Below are 25,823 nucleotides of genomic sequence, written 5' to 3'. Positions count from 1 at the left end.
TATAATAAAAATGAAAACAGTAGCATTTATGAGCAGCTGTTTTCAAACAATCTGCTAGTACCGTAGTGTGAGTTCCATGAGTTCTACAGACACAGATTCACCCAGAAATGCTTTGTTTTTCATAGCAGACTAATAAGGAGGTAATTGATTTTAACATAAGAAACTGCTATAGATTTTTTTTTTTTTTTCTAACAGATACCAAGCAGCACAGATTTTCATTAATTCCACTTTAACTCATCCCCAAATATTGTTTAGCATGTGAGTCATACTGTAACTGGGGTGGGGAGGGGGGGTAACGCTTTGGGGCGTGCATGATCCTGCAGGGGGGGCTCGGAGAGCCATGAAGGGCCCATCTGTCAATCATGGCAGTGACATGGGGAGGCTGGGAGAGGGCTCGCTCTTTCTTTCTGTCTGAGTGGTTGAGAGGCGGGTCGTGAATGCTCTGCTACGCCTCAGGTCGGCCTTTCTGGGAGAAGGACAGCAGGACCACTGGTGAGATATAAACAGAGACCCAACAGAACGCCAGTGTCGGGAGCTACCAAGCGTTTTATACCGACGCAAGGATATAGCCTGGTATTGGGAGGAAAAACTGGATTATTTTATTACAGTCTGTGAGAAAGACAGCTGTAGTGGGTGATGTCAGACCCGGAACAATAACACAGGACAGACAGAGACGTGGATGTTTGGTGAAGCTGAGCTGTGCTCAGCATTTGATAAACAAAATAAAAGATTTAAACAAAACAGCACATGGCACTTGACGCCAAACAAAACAGACAAACAAAACGACAAAACAGTAAACGAAACACATTAACAAATGGCAGACGAACAGACAAACAGTGAGTGAAATTATGATCTACTTAATGCTTTTTCTTTCTCCTCTCTACACCCGTTCTCCACTCACCGAACACACAATCCCGAGTGAGTGACTCGATTGCTAATCAATCATTCAATTGGAGTCTCGGTACAACTGCATGTGAATTAATAAAGTGCAATTCCCTGTGCTCACATATTACATTTTACCTGCATGTGAACTGTGTGCAATTCTCATGCCTACATACAAATATACATTTTAAACAACTCGTGTTCCACAGACCCATTTATATCCCGTGTACCAGTGACTATACACCAACATTAACACACTACACATAACATACAACACAAATAAATAGCCCAGGGGTGGGGAACTTTGCCACATATACCCCCCCTTGTGCAAAGCACACCTGGCCTCAATGGCCACCTCCCCCCTTAAAAACCCAGCAGTCCAGGTCAAAGTCTTGGGCCAGTAAGGGAGGCTTCACTGGGCCCATGGCTGAAAATGCCGTCAGCTCTCCTGCCGGTACTGGCACGGCTGACACCATGGTGGTCCACTCCCACAGCGGAAGAGCTGCTCTGTCCTGTTGCACCCCTGCAGCGGAAAAACTGCCAGGGGCAATGCTGTCAGCTGGCCTGCTGACAGCTTCCAGGCTGACTCATTCAGCTGGGGCAGTCCTGGCAGCAGAAAGGCTGCTGAGGATGGTGGTCTCCTGACCTCTCCCCCCTTCTTCATAGCCGGCAGCTCCCTCTGGTGGGGTTCCGGCCACATTGAATCCTGTGGCCAAGCAGAGCTGATAGCGACCCCTGGCGAAGCAGTTCCGGTGACCCCGGCAGCAGAGCCGGCAGCCCCAGGCGAAGGCAGCAACGGACCCTCGGGAGAAGAACTCGGGAGGGGAGCACCTGGCCATAGAGGCGGCAGTGGGAACTCTGCTTCTCCCTCGTATCATGCCACAGGTGGCTCCACAGGCAATGTGGAGACAGAGGCCTCCTTGGGGGAAGCGAGGCAGGCATCCTTGGGCGAAGACGTGAAGGGAGTCAGGACAAGCTGGGGTGTTGGTTTTGGTTCTCTACTCGGCCACTGCGGCCGGGCGGTTCTTCCCTGTGCTTCCCTCAGCAGCTTATGCAAGGGCTGCTGAGGGCCGCCAGCATCTAATCCTGGTCCTTCTGGTGAAGGGAGAGGCAGCTCCTGCTCCTCTCCCCCTGATGGTGATGGATGGAGGCAGAGACAGCTCCAGCTCCTCTCCTCGTGAGGGTGGGGAAAGGGATCCCAGCAGGCATTCACCCTTTGCTGGTGGACGGGGACCCAAGAGGCATTCACCCTCTGCTGGTGGACAGGAATCCAGCAGGCATTCACCCTCTGCTGGTGGAGGTGGTGGAGGCAGAGGCAGCTCCTGCTGCTCTGCTCCTGGCGGTGGAAGCGGTGGAGATGGGAGCAGCGTGTAGCCTCCTGGCAACGGAGGTGGGAGTGGCTTGTAGTCTACCCTTGTTTCAGGGGACTGGTGCGGCTCTCCCTCTCGGGGAGAAACCAGCAGGTATTCTTCCTCTGCTGGTGGAGGTGGAAACAACAGGCATTCTTCCTCTGCTGGTGGAGGTGGAAACAGCAGGCATTCTGCTGGTGGCTTGGGTCCTAGGGCCGTGGGATTCCCCTTCTCAGGCTGTGGACACAATGACACCTCCCTCTTGGGCTGTGGACGTCCCAACTCCTCCCTCTTGGGCTGTGGACGTTCGGGTTCCTCCCACTCAGGCGCAGGACAACCGGGATCCTCGTCCTCCTCCTCCTCCTCATAACTGCGGAAGGGACAGGATGCAAAGTAATGGTTACCCTCGCAGAGGGGGCACAACAGCGATGGCAGCCAGTTGGGTCCTGAATCCCTAGCCCTTCGGCAGAACCACTCCTCTGTCTTTCCCCCCATCCCATCTTTTGAGAAAATGCCAGCAGCTCTACCTGGATGGAGCAGTCCATGGTGGTGTGACTGGTTTTGCCACAGGCGAAACACCACAGCCCTGCTTGCTCCTTTCCCCCTTTGCTCGGCTGCTGTTGCTGCTGCAGCTTTCTTCTAACCCTCCTTCTCACCTTCCTCTCCTGGGCCGGTTCCTCCTTCTCCTCTTGGAAAGGGCAGACAGCCACCACATGCCCGTACACCCCACAGGCAAGGCACCAGCCTTGGTCCTCCAGACCACCGAGGAGCTCCTCCAGTTCCCTGCAACCGTCCCTCCAGCCTTCCATTTTTCATTTTTTTTTTTTAACAAAAAAAAACGCCCTTTCCCGGGTCTGATGCTTGGAGGCGCTTATCCCACGCAGGACACCATATGTGACAAAGACAGCTGTAGTGGGTGACGTCAGGCCCCGAACAATAACACAGGACAGACAGAGACGTGGATGTTTGGTGAAGCTGAGCGGTGCTCAACATTTAATAAACAAAATAAAAGAGATTTAAACAAAACAGCACACGGAACTTGACGCCAAACAACACGGTCTAACAAAACGACAAAACAATAAACGAAAACAGAACAACAAATGGCAGATGAACAGATAAACACGTGAAATTATGATCTACCTAATGCTTTTGCTTTCTCCTTTCCACACCCATTCTCCACTCACTGAACACACAACCTCGAATGAGTGAAAACATGCTGCTTTTATGCAGCTGTACTGAGACTCGATTGCTAATCAATCATTCAATTGGAGTCTCGGTACAACTGCATGTGAATTAATAAAGTGCAATTCACTGTGCATATTATTACATTTTACCTGCATGTGAAGTGCTGTGCAATCCTCATACCTAAATACAGATATACATTTTAAACAACTTATGTTCCACAGACCCATTTATATTCTGTGTACCAATGACTAAACACCAACATTAACACACTATACGAAACATACAACACAAATAAATAGCCCAGGGGTGGGGCACTTCACCAGACAGTCCCAAGAGGGAACGTGGATAGTTAGTGGGGAAATTTTAGGTATCCCCACACAGTGTTAGCGAGCAGGCACAGGCTGAAGACCTGTGTGTGTGTGTGTGTGTGTGTGTGCATTCTCCATTGGCCCCCCGTTTACCATTGTTGGTATTCAGGTGAGGTAGCAGTGCAGTGCCACCTTGTGGTGAATTTAATAAAGTACACCTCTGCGGGGTGTTCAAAACTTGAAACTTTGTTTGTGTTCAGTGAATTCCACCACCCTCTCATACACACTAAACACAACTACTTCCATTGTAATTATCTATTTAGTATCTATTTATAAAAGCCAGTCCTGCAATATAAACAGTGCAAATGTAGCCACATACTTATTGACCGGGACTGTTATACAATGAGCTTACATGGAGCACAAAACACACTGGACAGTTTAAATAGCCTCTCTGTATATACTTATTTCATTCCTTTGTCATCAGTCATTACCACTATCAAAACATGTAGGTCTAGATTTTCTAAATGAAACTGACACATTCGTAATTTAAACTATTTAGAAACCATAATGCCAAATTCCTGTATAATATTGATCTGGCTAATAATAATACACATGTGGTTCCTCCAGGACAAAAAATAACACACGCAATGTGCATAACATAATTGTGTAGGAGATATGGTACCTTTTATTGGATTAACTAAACAATAATTAATCACAAGCTTTCAAGACCTCAAAGGTCTCTTCTTCAGGTGAAAGTAGGAAAGAGAAATTATCAATGACAGCTTGTGATTAATTATTGTTTAGTTAGTCCAGTAAAAAGTATAACATCTCTTTCTCTTTGTCTATGAACTCTGGACTGATAAGGCTACCATTTCATCTGTAATGGACATAAAACTCAACTGTGGTCATGTTTCGCAGACTGAGGGAACATTAGAACTTATAAACACCATGCTAAGGTGTAAAGGTGTAGAAATGTTTTTCAAAAACACTGATCAAAGGGATAATTTTACCTACAGTGCATTGGCTTCTGAGGTCTTTTTAGAAGTACCCCCATTAATCTGGTAAATAATGATCTACTGTAAGCAGAACAAAAAAGAGACACTTGCAAAACGCCTGATTAAAGATAAATTCCCTAATAAATCATTGGTTTTAAAAAATATTCCAGTTAAAATGTCTCATAGTTTCCTAATATTTTGTCTAAACATGTTACGTGAAAATAAAAATGGCGGGTTTGCCACTAATTTCTTTTTTGCTTATAATCAACAGGAATAACATTTTAATTTGAAACTAAATTATTTAAAGGGAGGTTGACTAACATATTAATATTTATATTAATAACTAAATTGGCAACAAAAAGGGCATGGTCAAAATGGCCGTCAGTTCCATATATTTGTAGAGGACACCAAGGCCACTAAACTTAAGTCAAGAGCTAAGTGTAGGATGCTGTGTAATTTTGTATAGGATTCATATTTAAAGCTAATTATTGACCACAGAAAGAAACAACACAGTTTAACCTAATAATAACTATTCATTTATTAAGAAAATAATGTTATTTATTGCCAACCAGCAGCCTACAGCTGTGGCCAAAAGTTTTGTTTCACCTAAAACAGAGATGGCCAAACCGCGGCTCGCGATCCTCATGCGGCTCTTGGGCTGCTGGTGAAATCCTGTGTGACGCACACTGTGGCTCGAATTAACTGAAGAAAAAATAATAAACAAAAACGAAAAGAAAGAAAAAGTAAAAATAAACACAAGTTTATTATTTTTGTTCTCTGTAATAATTTGTGTTTCTTTGAGCCTGCACGTTCACTGCAAGGACATTTTGTCACTTAATGACCTTTGACACTGCACGTCAGCTCAATTTTATTAAGTGCTTGTTCGTTTCATGGAGTCAATGGCATTGAGCAAACCCTCCACGTGTAATAAATGGAAGTATGAGGCTAAACTAGAATGGGTGGAAGAGTTTGCTTTCACTGAAAACGGGTAAACCTGTATCTCATCTGAAACAAATCACTTAAACACTGTTGTCTGTATAAGGCGAGCAGCCACAAACGTCATTATGAAACAAATCACAACACATTTTCATCTGAATATCCTCCTGGCTCAGACTTAAGGAGTAACAAGCTGGCCTCTTTAAAAGCACGCCTCAGCAGTCAGCAGATGCTTGTTAAGTAAAGAAGCTGATTTAACGACTCAAGCAAGTTTTATACAGCATGGAATATTACTCGCACCAAACATCCTTATTCAGATGAATTAATCTTTTTAAAATTCAATTGTTGGTGCTAGACTAGAGAATGCATGTTTAAATGTTGCAGGTCTAAAAGTCTCGTCATGAGCAGGTACTGTAATCGTTTTCAAAATAAAAACTGTGCATTCGACATCCTCAAAGCTCTCAAAAGTATTTATCGTAAAAAGTCGCTCCCCCGTTTGAGACTTCAAGTTTAGGATAACACAGTTTTTGTGTTAAAATAGCTTTTTTACAAAATATTTTTCTCTCTACATACTCAACACCGATAAATAAATAAAGATGCACAGGTTTAATTTCGAAATAATGCTTATTTGCAACATTTTATTCCTTTAATCATTTTTCAGTGTTTTTTGTTTTTAGGTAAACTGCTAGAAACCATTCCATTTTTCAAAATTAATAAATAACTGGTTCAAGTAAATTTAAATGCACTGTCAAAATATATCTAAATATATTGTGCATTTGTGTTAATGTACTGTATTCCCTGTTTGTTTGCATGTTGTGTGCTATTCCCTCCCTGCTGTATTCCTCCACAGCTTGTTTACCTATTGTGTGTGTATTCCCATACCATAGACAATAGTTCCAGCCACACTGGCTTTTACAAATTTGTTGTATTTATTCAAATGTAAAAGTATTAAGCAGTGCTGCTTGCATCAATTAAAAAAAGCAAAAAAACCATAAACTAAACAGTGCACCACCTAATAACCAGTGAACAAAACATCTTGGTGTTGCATACAGAGTAGTACAATTGCATTACATTTTCAGCTCTAAAAATACATTAACTTTGTTTTGTTAATCAGACACATACTTTACAAGTGTACCACTGTGTTGCAATGACATGTAGAACAAGTTACAGTATGTTATGTATTAAAGTCATTCAAGTACTCCATTCAAACAATGTTTTCTACATCGGGCCATAAACACGTTCCTGCTCTATCAGCTCGTTTTTCTTTGTTTTGACTCCAGTCATATACTGTTTTGTCAGCACTGCGATGCATTTCGGCAAATTCAACAACAAGCCCAGACTGTCTTTACCTAGGTGAGGGGATAGGCTCAGCAGGCCTGGCTCTACACTATGTCTCCCTCACATAAGATCCTACACATTCCTCTGAATTACTTTGCTACTTGGCTGAGGATTATTCCAGGAGCCCTATCTCATATATAGGGTACAGAAAGGATTCTCCAAGGCAAAAAAGTTCTGTAAATTGTAACATTTAGTTTTGTGGTGGTCAGAAAGCATTCAGTAATTAGTGTTAGAAAAACCCAATTAGGGCTCCCGAGTGGCACATCCAGTAAAACTACGTAGAGTGCAGGATGTGCCCTATAGTCTGGACATTGCCGGTTCGAGTCCAGGCTATTCCTTTGCTGACCGAGGACAGGAGCTCCCAGGTGGCAGTGCACAACTGATGCCCGCTGCCCGGGGGGAAGGGGGTTAAGTCTGCCAGGGTGTCCTCAGCTCACTGCGCACAAGTGACCCCTGTGGTCTGACCGGGCGCCTGCAGGTTTGCCTGTAAGCTGCCCAGAGCTGCGTTGTCCTCCGACACTGTAGCTCTGGTTGGCTACATGGTGAGTCTGCAGTTTGTAAAAATGCGGCTAACCACACACGCATACGGAGGACAATGTGTGTTCGTCTTGCCCACTCCCGAGTCAGCACAGGGGTGGTAGCAGTGAGTTGAGCCAAACAAAATAATTGGACACTACTAAATTGGGGAGAAAATAACAAAAAAAGCAAATTGGTGACTACTAAATTAAAAAAAAAAAAAAAAAAAAAAGAAAAACCCAATTAATCAGCACATGGCACGGAATGGCAAAACAAGTCTCCCTAGCTTAAGAATGCAGCCAGGTTCCTTACAGAAAAAAATGCAGTCGTGTCAGCAATGGCTTAACCAATTTAATAATTCTGCATTTCTAAGCAGAAATACTTTTAAGGCTTCCTGTGCCACAGACCACTCCAAGCTACATTCAGTACCTGTTTACCCTGAAAACTGAGATGAAAAGCCCTCAGATGAGACTGAAGTTAATTTAACTCAGATTGTTAGTAAAAATGCACATAGTTTCCAGCAATAACCAAACGCTGATGGTGAGTAAATATAAATTGGATATAACCTTTCAAAATAATACACAGTAAGACTCAACTATTACAGAAGAAATGGAATTATAGGAAACAAAATAAATAAATATAATAAACATAAATTTCAATTTATAATTCAAACAAACAAACCCTTCAATAACCTAGCTATAAGAACCTCCACTGTTTTCAAGCACAAGTATGCAAGCCAGCACATTGGGCAGCCAGTTCTTTAAAAAACAATACCAACTGTATACACTGTAAGAGACAGAGAGAAAATAGCAGGCAACCTCCAATTAGAATTTATGACATGACTCATAGTTTCGCAATTTCCCAGAAATCAAAAAGATCAATTAAAGGACAGGGTCAGAATTTGTTAGAGCTCTGTGTGAAGCATGGCAACACGATGACCTCAGCAACTTCACCACATGAATTCATGAATGGACAAAGGATGGTTTAAAATCCAAGACAAAATTAATTTTATGGTTCTTGGCACTTCCTTCACTTTTTTTTAAAATAGCATTTTGTATTTTCAGGTTCTAGACCCATGTCTGTAAACTTGTAAACTACCCCCTACACAAATTAAAGGATTCTTCCTGTCACAGCCCAAACTTAACATTTCAAATGCTAATCGCTCAGAGCCAAATTATTTTATTGAGATTTTTGCCATTTCTCCTTTTCCCCACTTTCAGTATGTATTTAATTACTTGTGTTTAAAGATTCCCTCTAGTGGCATGTATAGCCTTCAGTTTCTCAGTGCTTTGGTGCAACAATAGATCACTAAAATACGAATCACTCTGCTATATACTATAGTACCATGCTTATTTATTTTGGCCCAGGTCCTAGTCTAGATAGATATATAGATATGCTGATTAAATTCAGACAATTAAAAACATGTCTAATAACTGCATGTAACTGGTTTAGAATTCAATTTGGATTTAACACATCTGGTCCTAATTTAATGAATATAATATATTTTTTAGAATATTTATTTCTGTTGTAGCTTAAAAATGATTTATTTTTGGCAATAGATATTAAATGCATACATTGTTAAGACAAAAATAAGTACAACAGCGAGATATCAAATAAATCCTCCTTTTCATGAAAAACAGCATTAGGCAACAGTGGACTTCTTAATGAATAAAACTTGAGTACAATATTTTTGGTTTACAGAATTATAGTACCAGTATGCCACATTATTATTGTTTTTCATTTGAAGTATAAGATGAAACTCCTGTTGCCAAGAGTTGCAGTGGCGATGTGACAGAGTGAGTATTATTATTATTATTGTTGTTATTATAGTGTTGTGTATTTATTTGTATTATTGTTTAGAATTATGTATTGTGGCAAGTATGGGGTTAATTCCGCATCCATGAAAACCTTGTGAAGAATGTGAAGAACAGTATAAACGGATTCATTAAGGGGTTGGTTGGAGAAGGAGAGAGACTCACTGAGACAGAGTGCCATACAGACGATTGCTATTATTTGTGTGAAATAGTTTCAAAGGTACTTGTTTGATCTTTTTATATTAGTTTTGTGTGAGCCTTTTGTTTTGGCCTGTGTGCCGCTTTGTTTATGTTTTTGTAATGTCTCTTATTTGTTAATTAATCAGCATATGGCTGCGGCCATGTCAGCCCTGTATCCCTGGTTGTTTGTGTGCTGCTTCCTGGACGCTGACGTCACCATCCATGCCACTCAAAGCCATCTTGATCACAGACGATAAATCATTCTTGTCACTATTTCAATTCCTCTTCACTTATTTTACCAGGAATTGAGTGTTGACACAAACTTTTTTCAGTAAATAGTCGGATTTTACAAACCTCCAACTATCAGTCATGCCAGTCTTTATTGTCAGTATGCAATAAAATAATCCATAAAGCTTCAGTTTCTGCACTCCAATGCACACATCTAAGCTTGTATATAATTTACTGTTTGTATCAATCTGACAGGATGAAATACAGTGGATATTAGGGGCTGGATTAAGGACTTGAGTGAATTTCAAAAACAGATGTCTTGCGCTGCTTCAATGTCAGCAATACCTCTTGAAGCAGTTTTGAAAAACAACATGCTAAATATTTGATGTACAGCCTACATTGACAGAAACAATTGGTTGTACACAAGTATAATGTTATTCCTACAAGCAGACACACTCCTATATATGTGCAACAAATTGTCTTTGCCATCAAGAGGAGAGGAGCAGGAGCTGCCTCTGCCACCTCCACTGGCAGGAGCAGGGCAGCAGGAGCTTCCTCTGCCTCCGCCACCCCCACCAGCAGAGGATGAGTGCCTGCTGGTATCACTTCCCCCACCATCACAAGGAGATTGCCGGTGTTCCACAGAACACTACAAATAAGGTAAAATATGGGCTACATAGGATGTATTTCATTGATTTTGTGGATTAAGGGCAATATTTTAACATACAGTGTTGTAATACTGTACATAATGATATGATTTGGAAAATGCAACTTACCAAAAGATGACTGCACATGAATTGTATTACATAATCATTTCCCTTATTCCAATTCCAAACGTGTTGCTTTCTCAATGCAAGATGCATTGTAGGAGTGCTGTATAAAATCCCATGATGTATTGTATTTCTTCCATTATGACACTGTACTGCCGAAATGGCCAAGAGACAGTTGTGCTCTTTTAACACATGAATTACACTAAATTATTTTGGCCCTGAAAACATTAGCATTTTTGTCATGAGTGCTGCACAAATTGTGACTAGCCTGTGCAGCACATCGAAATCGCCAGATAAGCAGTTGGAAGGTTAAAGTTTCTTAAAAGAAAAAAAATAAAATAAACCACACACTTGCAATCCCTTTAAAAGAAACACATTTATATTTAGCCAACATTTGGGTTCTGGAGTACCTTCAAAATAAACCAGAGGGGGATAAAGGTGAACAAGTAAATATTTGTTTTCAGTTAATTATGTTCTGTTTCTCTGCTTTGATCGTCTCAAAGAAAAACATTCTAGGGTTGCCTCACCTCATCCTACGCAGACACATTGAGTAGGACTACCTGTCCTTTGAAGTGCCCATATACGTGCGTGCTATGATGGCTTGCAAATGGATCATTTACCTCGCCTTATTCGTGCATATTATTATATTAGTGAATAGAGCAGTCACGCCTTCCTTTTTGCGCACAGTATAGGTTTCTTTTACCATGCAGTATTTCAGGTAATTTACCACCATTTAGTGCAGGAGGCCCACAGTATATTGTGAAATCAATCGCAACATAAGATTACACATATGGAAATGCCAGAATCCACATAAACAAAAGAAGTTATGCATTCGGAAAGAAATATGTTCTATAAGAATTATAAAACGTATGATAGCCGAACCTAACAAGAACATACAGCAATGATTTCATCATCGCCTAGTTTACAAGAGTTCATCTGAGGTTCTAAGAACCTTGTGGTTGATGAAGGTAGCATGGGTAAAACAGGTAGTCCCAAGGGCATGGAGGGGTCTCTATCCTCAAAGAAAAATAATCTCCCAAGATGATGAGGTGTGTCAAAGTGGTTTCCTATGCTAAGCGGGGAGAATGTGGAACAGTGTAAGATAGGCTGCTGAGACCTGTGGACAACGAAACAGAGGAGGATCAGCTTCCTAATCAGGTCCACATATGATGTTCTTCCATCACCGCAGAACCTGAATGTGTGGGTGGGAGAGAACCCTGCATGTCTTCTGTGTTAATCACCCGCTACCCTGAAGCACATCAGGTGCTGCAATGCTTGGCATTAGCACTGGAAGAATGGCATAATAAGATCAATAGCTTGCCGAAAATATCAGAAATAACTGTCACAGTATTTCAACCGTCCTTATTTTTGTGACCTTGTCTTGTGGTCAGTCTCAGCATGCATTGTTCACTTGGTGGAGCTAACAGTGCCATGGGAGGACATGTATGAGGAATACAAGAGGAAAAAACTCTGGTATGGTGAGCTAGACACTGAGGTGGAACAGATGTGGAGAGTCCAGGTTTATTGAGTAGAAGTGGGGATTCATTACACATTCTCATAGATATTGGGTTCAGTCGACAGGAATTGCAACGTATAGTGAATGCTCTATCAAAGGAGGCAGAGAGAAGTAGCAACTGCCTCTGGTTGAGGAGGACAAGGTCTGATTGGGTAGCTCAAAAAAGGTGATGTAGGAGCTCATCAATGAAAAGGAACGGATGGCCAAGGCAAGTGTTTGAAGACGTTAACATCAATTAAAAGGAATTGATGGCTAAGTAAACTGGGCTGGGTTCAGTGGGGCCTTTCTGTGGTGTTGAGGGTTTGTCGATGGGAAGTGCCCACCTGATGACCCCTATAATAAGCCCCACCCAGCCCATTCCAGACGGTTGAAATGCTAAGGTGCTGGGAAGGCTGCACTTTGGTTGTTCCCTGGAGTCACCATCTCCTGCGTTGTGAGTGCTGAGGTACTGGGAAGGCCACAAATAGGATGATAGCTTGAGCCAGCATTACACTTGACACACTGAACTAATAGAAAATCCACATTACCTAGCAGAGAAAAAGCAATGAAGGCTCATATATTACAGCAAAGCTATGTCTTGGTTGGTCCCCACCACCAATACCTCATTTTATCTTGGCGAAAGCACAGTCCAATTTTAGCATAAAATAAATAACTGCTAGTCTCATGTAATAAAAATCAAATAATTAGAACCCTGCAAATTTTCATCTTTGTTTTAAAAATAGACATGTACAACAACTGACAGATATTAACCTTTATGAGCCAAGCAAGCCAAAACATCAATAGCAGTGTACAAACAAACTGAGATAAACTTGTGAGATGTAAACTTGTCGCTTGAACTTGAAATGCAAAACTAAAGTAGGTAAATAAGAACACTGCAACGTAGCACCATATGCTTGGAAGTCCACTACTACTATAGACCATATTTCAAGTACATTGGCTAAAAAAAATATGTAAACGACAATATTCTACAGAGTGATAAGCCTCATTTCCAGTAGCTTCCTGAGGCAAAGTTACACCAGACAAGCAGACACAAATGTTGCAGGTTATTACAGGTTCAGCACTTTTGCAAATACAGTACAGGACAATAAAAATCTTGTCTAGTTTCCACTTGCCCCAGGACCTCACTGCAAACGTGGCATTTTACTGCAGTCCTTGTTTAAATTCAGAATACTTATACAGAAATCTTCATTGGACTTGCTTTTTCTAAAAGTGGTTTCTTGTGTTTTATTCATCGCAGTTCTGCCAGGGGTAGACTTAATTATTAACATGCCAGCTTTCCATTTAGCAGCTTTAAATAAGTACCAAATAACAAAAACTTGGATAAAGACAGTTGCAATTATGTTATGTCAAAACTTCTAGAATTGCGAGACACATGAATTATCTTTATCACAGCTGTTTATTTTGCTACTTTTTCAAAAGATAGCTGCACCATATGAATTTAATAGCAGACTCCATCTGTTTGTTGGCATGTCATAAAATAAAAAAGAAAGAATTCTAAGAAACATCTCAATTAAACCTTAAAAATTTGGATTTTTTTTTTTTTTTTTTTTTTTTTTTTTTTATTATAAATCCCATTTGTGTGTAACCAGCAGTCAGTGGGCTGCTCAGAGAGCAGATAGAGAGTTCAGCACACTGATGAGAAAGATATTCTTTAGCAGAATGAAACACAAATGATGGCTCCACAGTCGCAAAGTGTAGGAGATACTGGAATAAATCTAGTCTGACCTTTTCAGAAAAGCAACATCAGATTCTCTCGTCTAGATGATGACTCAGGCAGATTGTTTTTTTTTATTATTATTATTTTATTTTATTTTAACAGTATGTGTTAACACAATAATATTTTATTGCCAAATCTAATTGGTTATTTATTTATTTAAGTACAAAATGGCATTTCCCAGGTGACCCATTAAAGAGTAAGTAGCTTCAAATTTAATTGAGTTATTATTCACTTAAATCTATTTTTACTTGCCTTTGAGTTTAAGTGCCAGCACTGAGCTGCCCTCCCCATTTCATTCAGCCCATGTGAACAATAGACCTTTGCACATTGCCAGCCCCACCAATAGTCTTTCTCTATATGTTGAGCAGGTGGGGTGTGGAAGTTGAAAGGACATAATGTTACATGATTTGAATGGAATGAGGAAGGCTGTTCATGAGGAAAGAGTTTGCAGACAAGCTCAAAGCTAAGTAAACGAGATGTAGAGAAAATTCAAACAACAATAACCAAGCCCAGAACAACTCTATGACTTCAAACGTCAAAGACGGAAAGGGAGAAATTTCATTTCAAGTTACTTCAATTCATTTATATATATTTTGGATTAATTTATGAATTTTGGTATCAAGACCAGGAAATATTGTTGACAGCAACATGTCATATATTTAAGTTGTGTGGAGGCAAAACAGAGTGAAAATTATCTTGATGGTATTGAAATATATGGGCTGACACAGCACCTAAACAGAAGCCAGATCCAAGTTGCTTTTAATCACTTAGTAATGTTTAAATATGTCAGGGCTAAAGAAATAGATTAACTGTCTGCTTTGACCAAAGATAATGTGTAGCTCTCTTAACATTTCTTTAGTAGCAGAACATGCATCAGCCAGTGAAATCTCAAAGAGCAGTGGACAGGAGATACATCTATCTGTAAAGCGCTTTGTGATGGTGATCCACTATGAAAGGCACTATATAAAAATAAAGATTATTATTTATTATTATATAAGACAGTGCTGCCTACAGTTCAATTACCTGCGTGACCTGTGAAGTGAGATAATTCCTTGAACACAATTGAAAAGCTTAACATGATTTAAAAAAAAAAAAATCTTACTCAACACATTTTTAAGCCAGTGTCAGTGTAATTTGTTTTGTGAACATGATACGATTCTAAAATTATAAAAACAACAAGGAACAACTCAAAACCTCAACTGAACTGCTCCTACCTGCAACTTGTTTCATGGTGGTCATAAAATATACACAATTCCCCCCTTTAAAGGCAGTTCTGGAGCTACTGTACATAAAGCCCATATCGTGTTTGGAAAGTTCAGGTATTGGGTCCTAGTTCATTTCTATGTTAGAAAGAAAATACAAGGCTAGGAACATTTGACTTAAGAGACAGTCTACAGGGTCAAATAGAATAGCTGAGGTGGAATAAAGAGATGGTAGGAGGACCCTGGGGGCTGTACTGAATATCATTTTCTTCCGGAGACTACACTTCCTTATGACACAGTAAAAGCTGTTGATAACCAAAACAATACCTGCAAAGTAAATCAGAAACGTGCAGCTAAAATAGCCTCTTATTTACAGCACGCCTGCTGTAGCTGTACACTATGATTTTACACTACAGTAACTGCAGTGTGTACATTTAGATGTACTGGGAGGTCCAAGGTCTAGTTTCAATCAATCCCTTGTTTACCACTGTTACCAGTGCGATTTTGATGAGATTTCCGTTTTACACTTGGCACCACCTGGTGGACAAACATTATAAAAGGGCATTATACTCTGTAGTGCAGATACTGCTAGTGCTATCAGATTATTATTTTTTTTTTTTTTTTTTTTTTTTTTTTTTTTTACTTTTCACCAAGCAGGTAACGATATGATAATATATGGCGTTCAAGCTCTTACTCCATTGTATACTGAGAACACAAAGCAATGTGAAACCTTGATCACTGTGATCCAATCTGCAATGTGACTGTAAATCCAGTTATACTATATATGCTTTTAAATTCTAAAGGATGTATTTAACTATTTATTAGTTGGTAAGTAGTCCACATTAAAGATTCTTTGTTCTATTCCCTAGGGCAAGTGATGGGGTATTGACAGGAAAAACAACCTATTGCTGCTATTTGATTCTTTTATTACTTCCTTTCCTTTGTTCCTTAATTGTTGAAAACAGCATGCATACACTTTCAAATAACTACGTAATGCTTCCCATGATGGCCATTTTTTGCACAGCAGTTCCAATATTTTTCCACAGCATTCACACAGAAGCTATCCCAGACTGAGACAAGTTGCATTGCTGTTGCATCATTTAAACTCAGAGGCTTGTATTCTTTGTGTACAGTAGTGTGGTCACTCTCTAGTGTTCAGGGTTACTTCTAGTGGTGTCTTTGTCTTAAAATGTTGTTTGTATCATTTGTAGAAAGAGAACTCCGAAACACACACACTTTCAAAATCCCACTTCTTTACAAACAGGTATAGCATTATATGTCCACACATGTTGCTACAACTGTTTAAATAACTTACCAGTAATTTTTCTTTTCATTGTTAACATCCTGATAACTTTTTACACTTATAACATTAAAGTCTGTTTAAAAAATGGCGGCTCTAGTACACTGATAGTGTAAGGATTATTGCCCACATTGTCAAACCAATAACGATCCATGATGTGTTACGGAACAGAAAAGCCAGAGCATTTGTTATGTTTTTTTCATTTTTTTTTATTACTTTTCAATTCAGGTCACAAACTCCAATGCACTAGAGCAGCCATTTTGTAAAGAGCTTTGAAAGAGGCTTTAAAAGTTATAAGTTAATAGGATGTCAGGATGTCAACAATGAAAAGAAAAAAGTCTATGTAGGTTATTTAAACAGTTGTAAACACATGTGAACGTAAAATCGGGTTTATAAATTTGAGTACTAGGATACTGCTTAGATCATTAACATTGACAAATGTTAAGATCCTTAAAATAGATTTTCAAAATTAAACGGTTCCTTCTATAACCACACGTCTCTGCCAGAATTATATGTTTAGTGTACCGTGATCTGTTTAATATCTGACTGTCTACATGTTTACATAAAAAAAAAAAACATTAGCAGACACCTTGAGTCAGAATAGGGCACCTGAGAATAACATAAATTAAACTTTATTAGAACCAGAATTGAGTTAACTTAATTTAAAATTGGCCCAAAAGTACTTGCCTATGTCATAAAAAAGTACCCACTAAACATATTTAAAGACCTTGAGACCAGTTTTGTATAACAAGGCTAATTTAGTATAGCTCAATGTTTTTTTATTTTATTCTTTAGGCAAAATAATGTGCAATCAAACAGTAATAACGTTAAACTTGAATTAGCTCAAGACCAGCGGTAGCTGATTCCTGGCACAAGTGTAACTCACTACTGGAGTTTTGAAAAAATGCTGCATGCTCTGGGGCAATAATTGCCTGGTAACTCATACATTTTTACGGGAAGTCATATTTACAGTGCCTATAGTATTCACCCCCCTTGGGGGTTTTCAGTTTGTTTCAACCTGAAATCTTGATGCATTTAAATGGGATTTTTTTTTCCTTTGATTTACATAACCTACTCAACACTTTGAAGAGGCAAGATAATTTTTATTGTGAAACAACAGTTAATGAAAAATAACAAAAAACTGAAATGTCTTGGTTAGATAAGCATTCACCCCCCTGAGTCAATACTTGGTAGAACCACCTTTGGCAGCAATTACATGCTGTGTAAGTCTCTACCAGGTTTGCACATCTGGATCAAACAATATTCATCCATTTTTCTTGGCAAAATTGTTCTAGCTCTGTCAAGTTGGATGTGGATCGTTGGTGGACAGCAATCTTCAAGTCTTCAAGTCCTGGCTTTGACTGGGCCACTCTAGGACATTCACTTTCTTGTTTTTAAGCCACTCCAGTGTTGCTTTGGCTGTGTGCGTGGGGTCATTGTCCTGCTGAAAGATGAATCTTTGCCCCAGTCCTAGGTCTTTTGCAGACTGAAGCAGGTTTTCCTCAAGGATTTACCTGTATTTAGCTCCATCCATTTTGCCCTCTACCCTGACAAGCTTCCCAGTCCCTGCCAATGAAAAGCAACTCCATAGCATGATGATGCCACCGCCATGCTTCACAGTAAGGATGGTGTTACCTGGGTGATGTGCTGTGTTGGGTTTGCACCAGACATGACTCTTTGCATTTAGGCCCAACAGTTCAATTTTTGTTCCATTGGACCACAGAATCTTATGCCACATTTCTCTCCCACATGCCTTTTTGAAAATTCCAAGCAGGATTTTACATGGGCTTGGTTTTCAGAAATGGCTTCCTTCTTGCCACTCTTCCATACAATCCAGATTACCTCAGCTATTGTTGTCACATGGACAGTTTCTCCCATCTCAGCCATGGAACGCTGTAGGTCTTTCAGAGTTGTCACTGGCCTCTTTGTGGCTTCTCTGACCAATGCCCTTCTTACCCGGCTGCTCAGTTTGGGAGGATGGCCTGATTCTGGGTGGTGCCGTATACATTCCACTTCTTAATGACCGACTTGACTGTGCTCCAAGGGATATTCAATGCCTTTGAAATCTTTTTATACCCCTCCCCTGATCTGTGTCTTTCCACAACTTTATTCCGGAGTTGTTTTGAAAGCTCTTTGGTCTTCATGGTAGTATCTTTGCTTTGAATGCACTGCCCAACTGTGGGACCTTACAGAGACAGGTGTATTTAATCTGAAATCATGTGAACCACTTTTTTACTGCACACAGATGGACTCCATTTAACTTATTGTGTGAATTCTGGAGGCAATTGGTTGCACCTGAGTTTATTTAGGAGTGTCATAGAAAAGGGGGTGAATACTTATCTAATGAAGACTTTTCAGGTTTTTATTTTTAATTGATTTGTTTTTTCACACACACCCCCCCCATTTTTCACACATTGAAAGTGTTGAGTAGGTTGTGTAAAACAAAAGAAAAAATCCCATTTAAATGCATAAAGATTTCAGGTTGTAACACAGCAAACTGTGAAAACGTCCAAAGGGGTTGAATATTTCCTATAGGCACTGTATGTGTTTCTTGTGATGAATTGCTCTGACATAATACATCTGCTTTATTGCATTTTTTTGTTGTAGAAAAGATAACAGTTGCAGATGAATTATTCCTGTTTTTGCCTTATGTAATGGCAGATTGTAATAGCATTGTTATGTAGGGTTACATAAGAGCAGTAACTGTGTATTCTAATTGACCTCTTATGTTCACTAGAACAGGTAATGACAATTGACTTAAATAATGCATGTGTCTTACCTTGTTTTGTGTTGTAATGTAATTTAAAAAAAGTTAAATTATCACACTATTTCAAATGCAAAGTACACAGATTGCAGCCCTGAAAAGGCATAGTTCCATGATAACCAACTTGAGAGTTTATTTTGGATTTTCAATACTATAAAACAGAATGAGCCAATGTGGAAAAAATTTGTAAACATTTTTAATGGCCCTAAATGTTCTTGTAACAATTTCTTAGCAGGCTGTCTTGCATTATAGCAGGTGCCGCGTGTGTGTGTTTTTTTGTGTTCAATTTCAGTTACAAGGATTTAAAAAATCGTTAAGTTCAACCTAGAGATTTTGACCTACAGGTTTGGCCCCATGTGTTTAACGCCACTGTTAGATAATGAATGACTAATACCCATATGCAACACCAGCCAGATCAGCGAAAGTGGCATTATGTTAGTAAGCACCATCTCCATCCACTGAAAAACAGCAAAAACTTTCTACTGTATGTCTCAAGGAGATCATAATTTAATTAATTAAGATAACATTTTTGTGTCTCTTGAGAACAATGTTGTACATTGGGCTTTTATGCTGTCACCTGTGGGTTATTCGTGTCCTTTGTTCTCGACTATGTGCCATTTAAGTCTTTTCATTTGGTCTTTTTTCACATTCAGCTGTTTAGCTGCTGTTTTACCTGAAGCTGAGAGTAACAGATATGTCAGCCTGGGCTCAAGATAATGCACTACATCTCTTACCCTATTCATATTCCATCACTGTCTCAGAATCCTGAATGACTACATTTTATTAATGGCATTTTCAAAAACTACTATAATCATTGGGGCAATTTCCATGGAAAGAGAAAAATAAGTCTCACCTTTTTCCCACTCTATTTGGTAGTACTTTAAGGTGTGTCCATGTAGTTTTCTTTTATATGAAGCGCAATTAGGGACATAATTCAAACTTACACCTCATATCTCATCTGCTCAACTACTCATCTAGGCATCTAGTCATCTACTCATCTCCTCAACTACTCAAATAATCATCTACTCAACTACTCATCTGCTCATTTGTTCAACTACTCAACTAATCTTCTACTCATCTCCTCAACTACTCAACTAATCTACTCAACGAATCATCTACTCATCTACTCACCTACTCATCTGCTCAACTACTCAACTAATGATCTACTCATCTACGCAACTACTCAACTAATCTACTAATCATCTACTCAACTAATCATCCACTCATCTACTTAACTACTCAATTACTCATCTACTCAGTTGTCAATTCAGGCAGATCTTCTCAATCTCTATCTCTCTCTCTTATGATCCAACAGCCAGGTACTTATAGCAGTTCCCATTAGCCCTTCCCCTAGACGAATACAATACAAAATACATTGTCATATCCCTGGTTAATAGTTAGCTTTAACATAGTGATTTAAACCTATGTACATACACTGCACAGGTATAAACGTTAACAATAAAGTCAAACAACAATGAAACCCAGTTCGCCCATAGGCTTCCATTAGGCTGCCACCATGTTTACACTGGCTTACAGATTCACAACAAAGTAATCATGGTAATTTAACACTAACAATTATTGTATTACACTGTATTCACAAACAATTTCTGAGCATTTTCTTTAAATAACACCTTCATGTCATTGTAAGGAATTTGTGCACCTATTACTTACAATCCTACACCAATAGTTGCTGCAGATCAATCTCCAAACAAACCATTTTCTCTTTCCAGGTTTACAACCCAGGAAGCCCCGCAACCCGATGTCGTGCTGAATTCTGCCCCTTGATGACTTTTGCACTACTTTGAAATCTACGCATGCATGACTGTTTCATTGAACTTTGTTATACTTAATCTATTAATGTATTCCTCAACATGGTTCACCGTTAACTTTAATTACAAATTAAAAGGTACATTTTAGACGCAAAACAGTATAAAAACATCAAAGTTTGTAAATGGCCATTTCCTCATATTATGTTTCTTTAAAACAGAGCAGAATCTATTTTTAATAATGTTTTACATGAAATCGTGTAATACGAAGACGTTGGTAGTAAAACATAGTTAAGTAATCAATCTATTCTACCAGTCAAAAGTTTTAGAACACCCCCATTTTTCCAGTTTTTATTGAAATTTAAGCAGTTCAAGTCTGCTGAATAACCTGAAATGGTACAAAGGTACGCGGTAAACTGCCAGAGGTTAAAAAAAAGTAGTTTAGGTTACCAAAAACTGAAAAATAATGTACATTTCAGAGTTATACAAAAAGGCCTTTTCCAGGGAACAAGTAATGGGTTAACAACTTACAGCTGTTCTGCAGCAATGGAAGTAAACTAAGCCTTGAAAGTTGATGCTAACAATTCCTACAGGTGTCCCAACCTTTGTTGATTACTTACAAACCATCTGTCTGTATAAAAGCAGTGTTGGAACAGACTGTGTTACTACCCCCTCTTAAGCATTATTTGGATAGTATTTTACTGCAGGAAGTAGTATATTGCTATCATAATGGCAAGAAAAAGGCAATTAACAAAGGAAGACAGACAGACCATTATAACCCTAAAAGTGTGGGTCTTTCCTTTAGAGAAATTGTAAAGAAAGCCAAGTTGTCAGTGAGTACAGTTTCCTACACCATCAAAAGGCACTTGGAAACTGGAGGAAACTGACAGGAAGAGGTCTGGCAGACCCAAAGCCACAACAGAATCAGAAGACAGGTTTCTGAGAGTCAACAGCTTGCGTGATAGGTGGCTCACAGGACAACAGCTTCAAGCACAGCTTAACACTGGTTGAAGTAAGCAAGTCTCATTTTCAACTGTGAAGAGAAGACTTCGAGCTGCAGGTTTGATAGGTCGATTGGCAGTAAGAAAGCCATTGCTAAGATCGCAAACTAAGAAAAAGAGGCTTGCCTGGGCCATGAAGCACCGCCAGTGGACTACTGAAGACTGGAAAAGAAGGTCTTATGGACCGATTAATCAAAATTTGAAATCTTCGGTTCATCACGCAGGGTTTTTGTAAGCCGTCGAGTAGGCGAAAGGATGGTTCCTCTGTGTGTGACACCAATTGTCAAACATGGAGGAGGAAGTGTGATGGTCTGGGGCTCTTTTGCTGGATCCAGAGTCAGCGACTTGCACAGAGTGAGTGGCGCCCTGAACCAAAACGGCTGACACAGCACTTTGCAGCATCATGCAATGCCCTCTGGTATATGCCTAGTTGGTCAGGGGTTCATCCTACAGCAAGATAATGACCCAAAACATACCTCCAAGCTATGTCAAAACTACGAAAAAAAAGAACAGAACAAGACGGTAGGCTCCAAATCATGAAATGGCCAGCACAGTCTCCAGACTTAAACCCCATTGAGGTGGTTTGGGATGAACTGGACAGAAGGGTGAAAGCAAAGCAACCTACAAGTGCAACACAAGAACTTTCCAAACAATATTTGATTTCCATTGTAGAAAGAATGCCACGAGTGTGTTCGGCTGTTATATCTGCAAAAGGTGGCTACTTTGAGTCAAAAATTTAGATTAAATTTTGTTAACCAAAACAATTCCATGATTTCTTTTTTATCTCCAATGGTTTATTTGTTCTATGCTTTAATTTTAGAGTACATGGAGACATTAAACTGTGTAAATTTCAATAAAAACTGGAAAAATTGAGGTGTTCTAAAACTTTTGACTGGTAGTGTATATAGTTTATTCTTAGCTGTGGTTTGCTGTTAACTTTCTGTATTGCAAATTGAATGTACATTTTAGGATAGAGATATATATATATACATACACATACATACATACATACATACATACATACATACACATACTTTTGTATACAGCAGAAGAAGTTCGGCTTTTGTCAAGAGCGTCCTAAAAAATATATTTTTAACCAGTTACAGCATTTAAGTCTTATGTGTACATCCAAAAGAAACTTCATTTTTTTCTATATCTTATTTTTGTACACTGCAGTTATACCTCCTTCAAAGCTATATGTACTTCCTTCAAATATATAAATATATTGCATTATTGGTATTCATGTATGTGTCTTTGTTATCATATTTCATTACTATATTTATCAATGTATGACTTCCGGACATGTTTCCATGCAAAAAATATGTTTTTGATCAATTGTACAGCTTTTTAGCATGAGAAGACGATTTAACTCGCCTTTAAAGTCATACAATATTTTAGACACGCACTTTCTAAAAAGCGTGGAATGTGTGCGGTACGTAGTGCTACGTCACATAAACAATGACTGTGGAGAGAAAGTGACGACTTTCTAAGCTGCATGGAAGCCCAGCCTTTGTCGACATTAACATATCAGATTGTAAATGTAAGGTTTACATCACCAGTGGCTACCAAACCTTACTTATAATAATGAGCACCAACCAACATTTATAACACAAATTGTAAATACTAAAACATCATTATTTATAATGAAAGTTCATTCTAAACCTCATTGATCTGCAAATCATTGTCATTAGGGTGTTCTACAAATGTAAACATTATTTTGGCCAACATTTTTCTTAGCGGAAATTAGCTTTGGAAAAAAAAAAGATAAACAGATCTCACCCTGCATTGTTGCTTTTGTTGGTTCTGAAAAAAGTGGAATAAGCAAGAGGTAGATGAGGTAGACAAACGATAGCCCATTGTACCGGAACAGACATGCTGAAAGAGAAAAATACATGTCAGTCCCCATAGCTAGCACAGAATCGTTATCAACACTTCAAATTAAATTGGCTTCATGTATTTCCATTTGCAGCGTGCTGACTGACAAAAAACAGAATACAGTTTTACATTGTTGTACATTCTTTACATTTTCAGTAGTGTATGTGTGTGTGTGTTTGTGTAAAGATATTGATCAAATAAAAATTATAATGAGTAGGTATGATTTAGTAATGTGCAACAAAAAAAAAACCCTTTTAAGGACTTTTATTGTTGGGTTTCAAAACGTATAAAAAAAGTATATTTGAGAAACCTGCCTCCTTCCAAATCTGCATACATCATGGTCATGTGGTCCTAACCTAATAAATCTCTCCTATAGGTCATGAATCAGATGTCTGTTGTCAAGTTAGCTATAGGGGTCAGGAACAACACACAGATACTATAGCTCATGTCATCTGGTCATTGAAACAAAACTTGAAAAGGAAAGTTCTAAAACCAAAAAAGGCAATTGGACATTTAAAAGGTTAAGCCCTCTTGTCTGCCTTTGGATGCAAGGCAGGAGGGTGAGCGCTAATACTAGAGTACTTCACAATACTGTGTAAACAAAACTTGTGTCCAGGAGGAGATACAGAATTGTGATGAAGGACTGAAAAAGCAGTCTTAAAATTCTGGATGCGGTTCTGAAACTGAGGACTTTTGACAGGCATGGGAAACCAACTAACTGCCCATTAAGATTCTCCAAAGAAAAGTACCATGCAAAAGAAAAAAAATGTGTGTTTATATTTAAAAAATATATAGATGTATCTATTTGAAATGGTTGTTTGTGTGTGTGTGTGGGGGGGGGGGGGGGGGAATTGTGTGTCTTATTCTGTATTTTACTTTCTGTAGATGAAAAAAATCATTAATTACAAAAATTAATTGTTGGAAGCTTAAGACATCCATTAAGTTTTTTTGTTTGGTTTTTTTAATTATTATTAACCAGGGGTTTATAATCTTCGGTAAGCTGTGTTAGCAAGTAATACATAGAAAGAGTCCTGTACAAAAAAAAAAAAACATGTGTCCACAGTTTGATACTTGTCTTTTATAAATTGTAATTTAGTCAATAAAGCGTGTGCTGAAAGTCTTGGTTGTACATTCAACACAATAAAATAGATTAAGAGGGAAGCAGAGGCATGTAAGCTTAACAAACGATATGCATCATAAAGGAACATTAAACAAGCTCAATAACATCCATTTTTAAAAGATTCTACTAATTACTCAATTAGTCCTTGCCCTCTTAATATAAAAACAACACTAACAATCTTTAAAGGATCTTAATGCATCTAATCAATGCAACTACTTTATACTCCGCACAGTGTATGCATTCTTCTATATCTTTCAGCTCTCATTTACTTTCTGTCCAACTTTATTATTTTACTGCTTCAGGTTAAAAAGTAACAATGAATTGAGCAATAGTTGTTTTCCATATAATTTCAATGAAAATTTAGATTTAAAACACCACAGAAGTACAGTCTGTATATTGCCCCGAGAACACCAGTAATTAATCATTCAAGAGCCAATAGATTCATTGCAAAAAACATTACTAACATTTTAAGAAACAAGCACACACAATTAAAGATATAAATGTGACATAAATATATGCATACAGACTCACATACAGGCACATAATAAATTCAATGACAAACAGTTCAACTATAAGTCTTTCTCAATGACTGAGGACTAGTCAAAACTTTATCATTGATTTTACCAAGTTTCTTGCATCTGGGTGACCTTGATTAATTAATTTTACATATTGGCATTAATAAAGTTTAAACTGGATGAGCAGCAACCTAGGTTTACTGCGCACAGACTGGACAAAACATATATAATGGTGTTAATAGCCCGAATTTGTAGCTACTGGAGCACTGTTAAAGTGAAAACAGAGGTGTCTTGTCATGGATTTAAGGTTCTAGAGTTGGTTTTCTGTGAACTTTGCCATTCCAGGTAACACCAGGAACATCACTGAGGGATGAACCTGTTGTTCAGACACCCACTATTATACTGAATAGTTTCACTCAACTGACGTGATCACATACATTTGAATACTGTACAATTTTACAAACAAAAAGAAAGTGGCAAATTATTGTATAACCAACATTCATTTGGTCATCTGCTTGTATTTTGTAGTTCATTTCGAACACGTAG

The 25,823-nt window shown here is 38.8% G+C and overlaps 1 protein-coding gene across 1 annotated transcript in view; it reads right to left on the bottom strand.

Moving 5' to 3' along the window:
- Positions 1-25,823, bottom strand: part of LOC121313521 (piezo-type mechanosensitive ion channel component 2-like) — a 181,866-nt gene that overhangs the window by 123,361 nt on the left and 32,682 nt on the right. Inside the window, exon 2 of the mRNA XM_041246172.1 lies at positions 23,547-23,642. Coding sequence (XP_041102106.1) covers positions 23,547-23,642 — 96 coding nt within the window. The remainder of the gene's footprint in view (positions 1-23,546; positions 23,643-25,823) is intronic.

This window comes from Polyodon spathula, chromosome 3 (genome assembly GCF_017654505.1).
Source record: "Polyodon spathula isolate WHYD16114869_AA chromosome 3, ASM1765450v1, whole genome shotgun sequence".
NCBI classification, from domain to species: domain Eukaryota; kingdom Metazoa; phylum Chordata; class Actinopteri; order Acipenseriformes; family Polyodontidae; genus Polyodon; species Polyodon spathula.
Note: the sequence above shows the minus strand (reverse complement) of the source record. Positions and strands in the feature narration are given on the sequence as shown.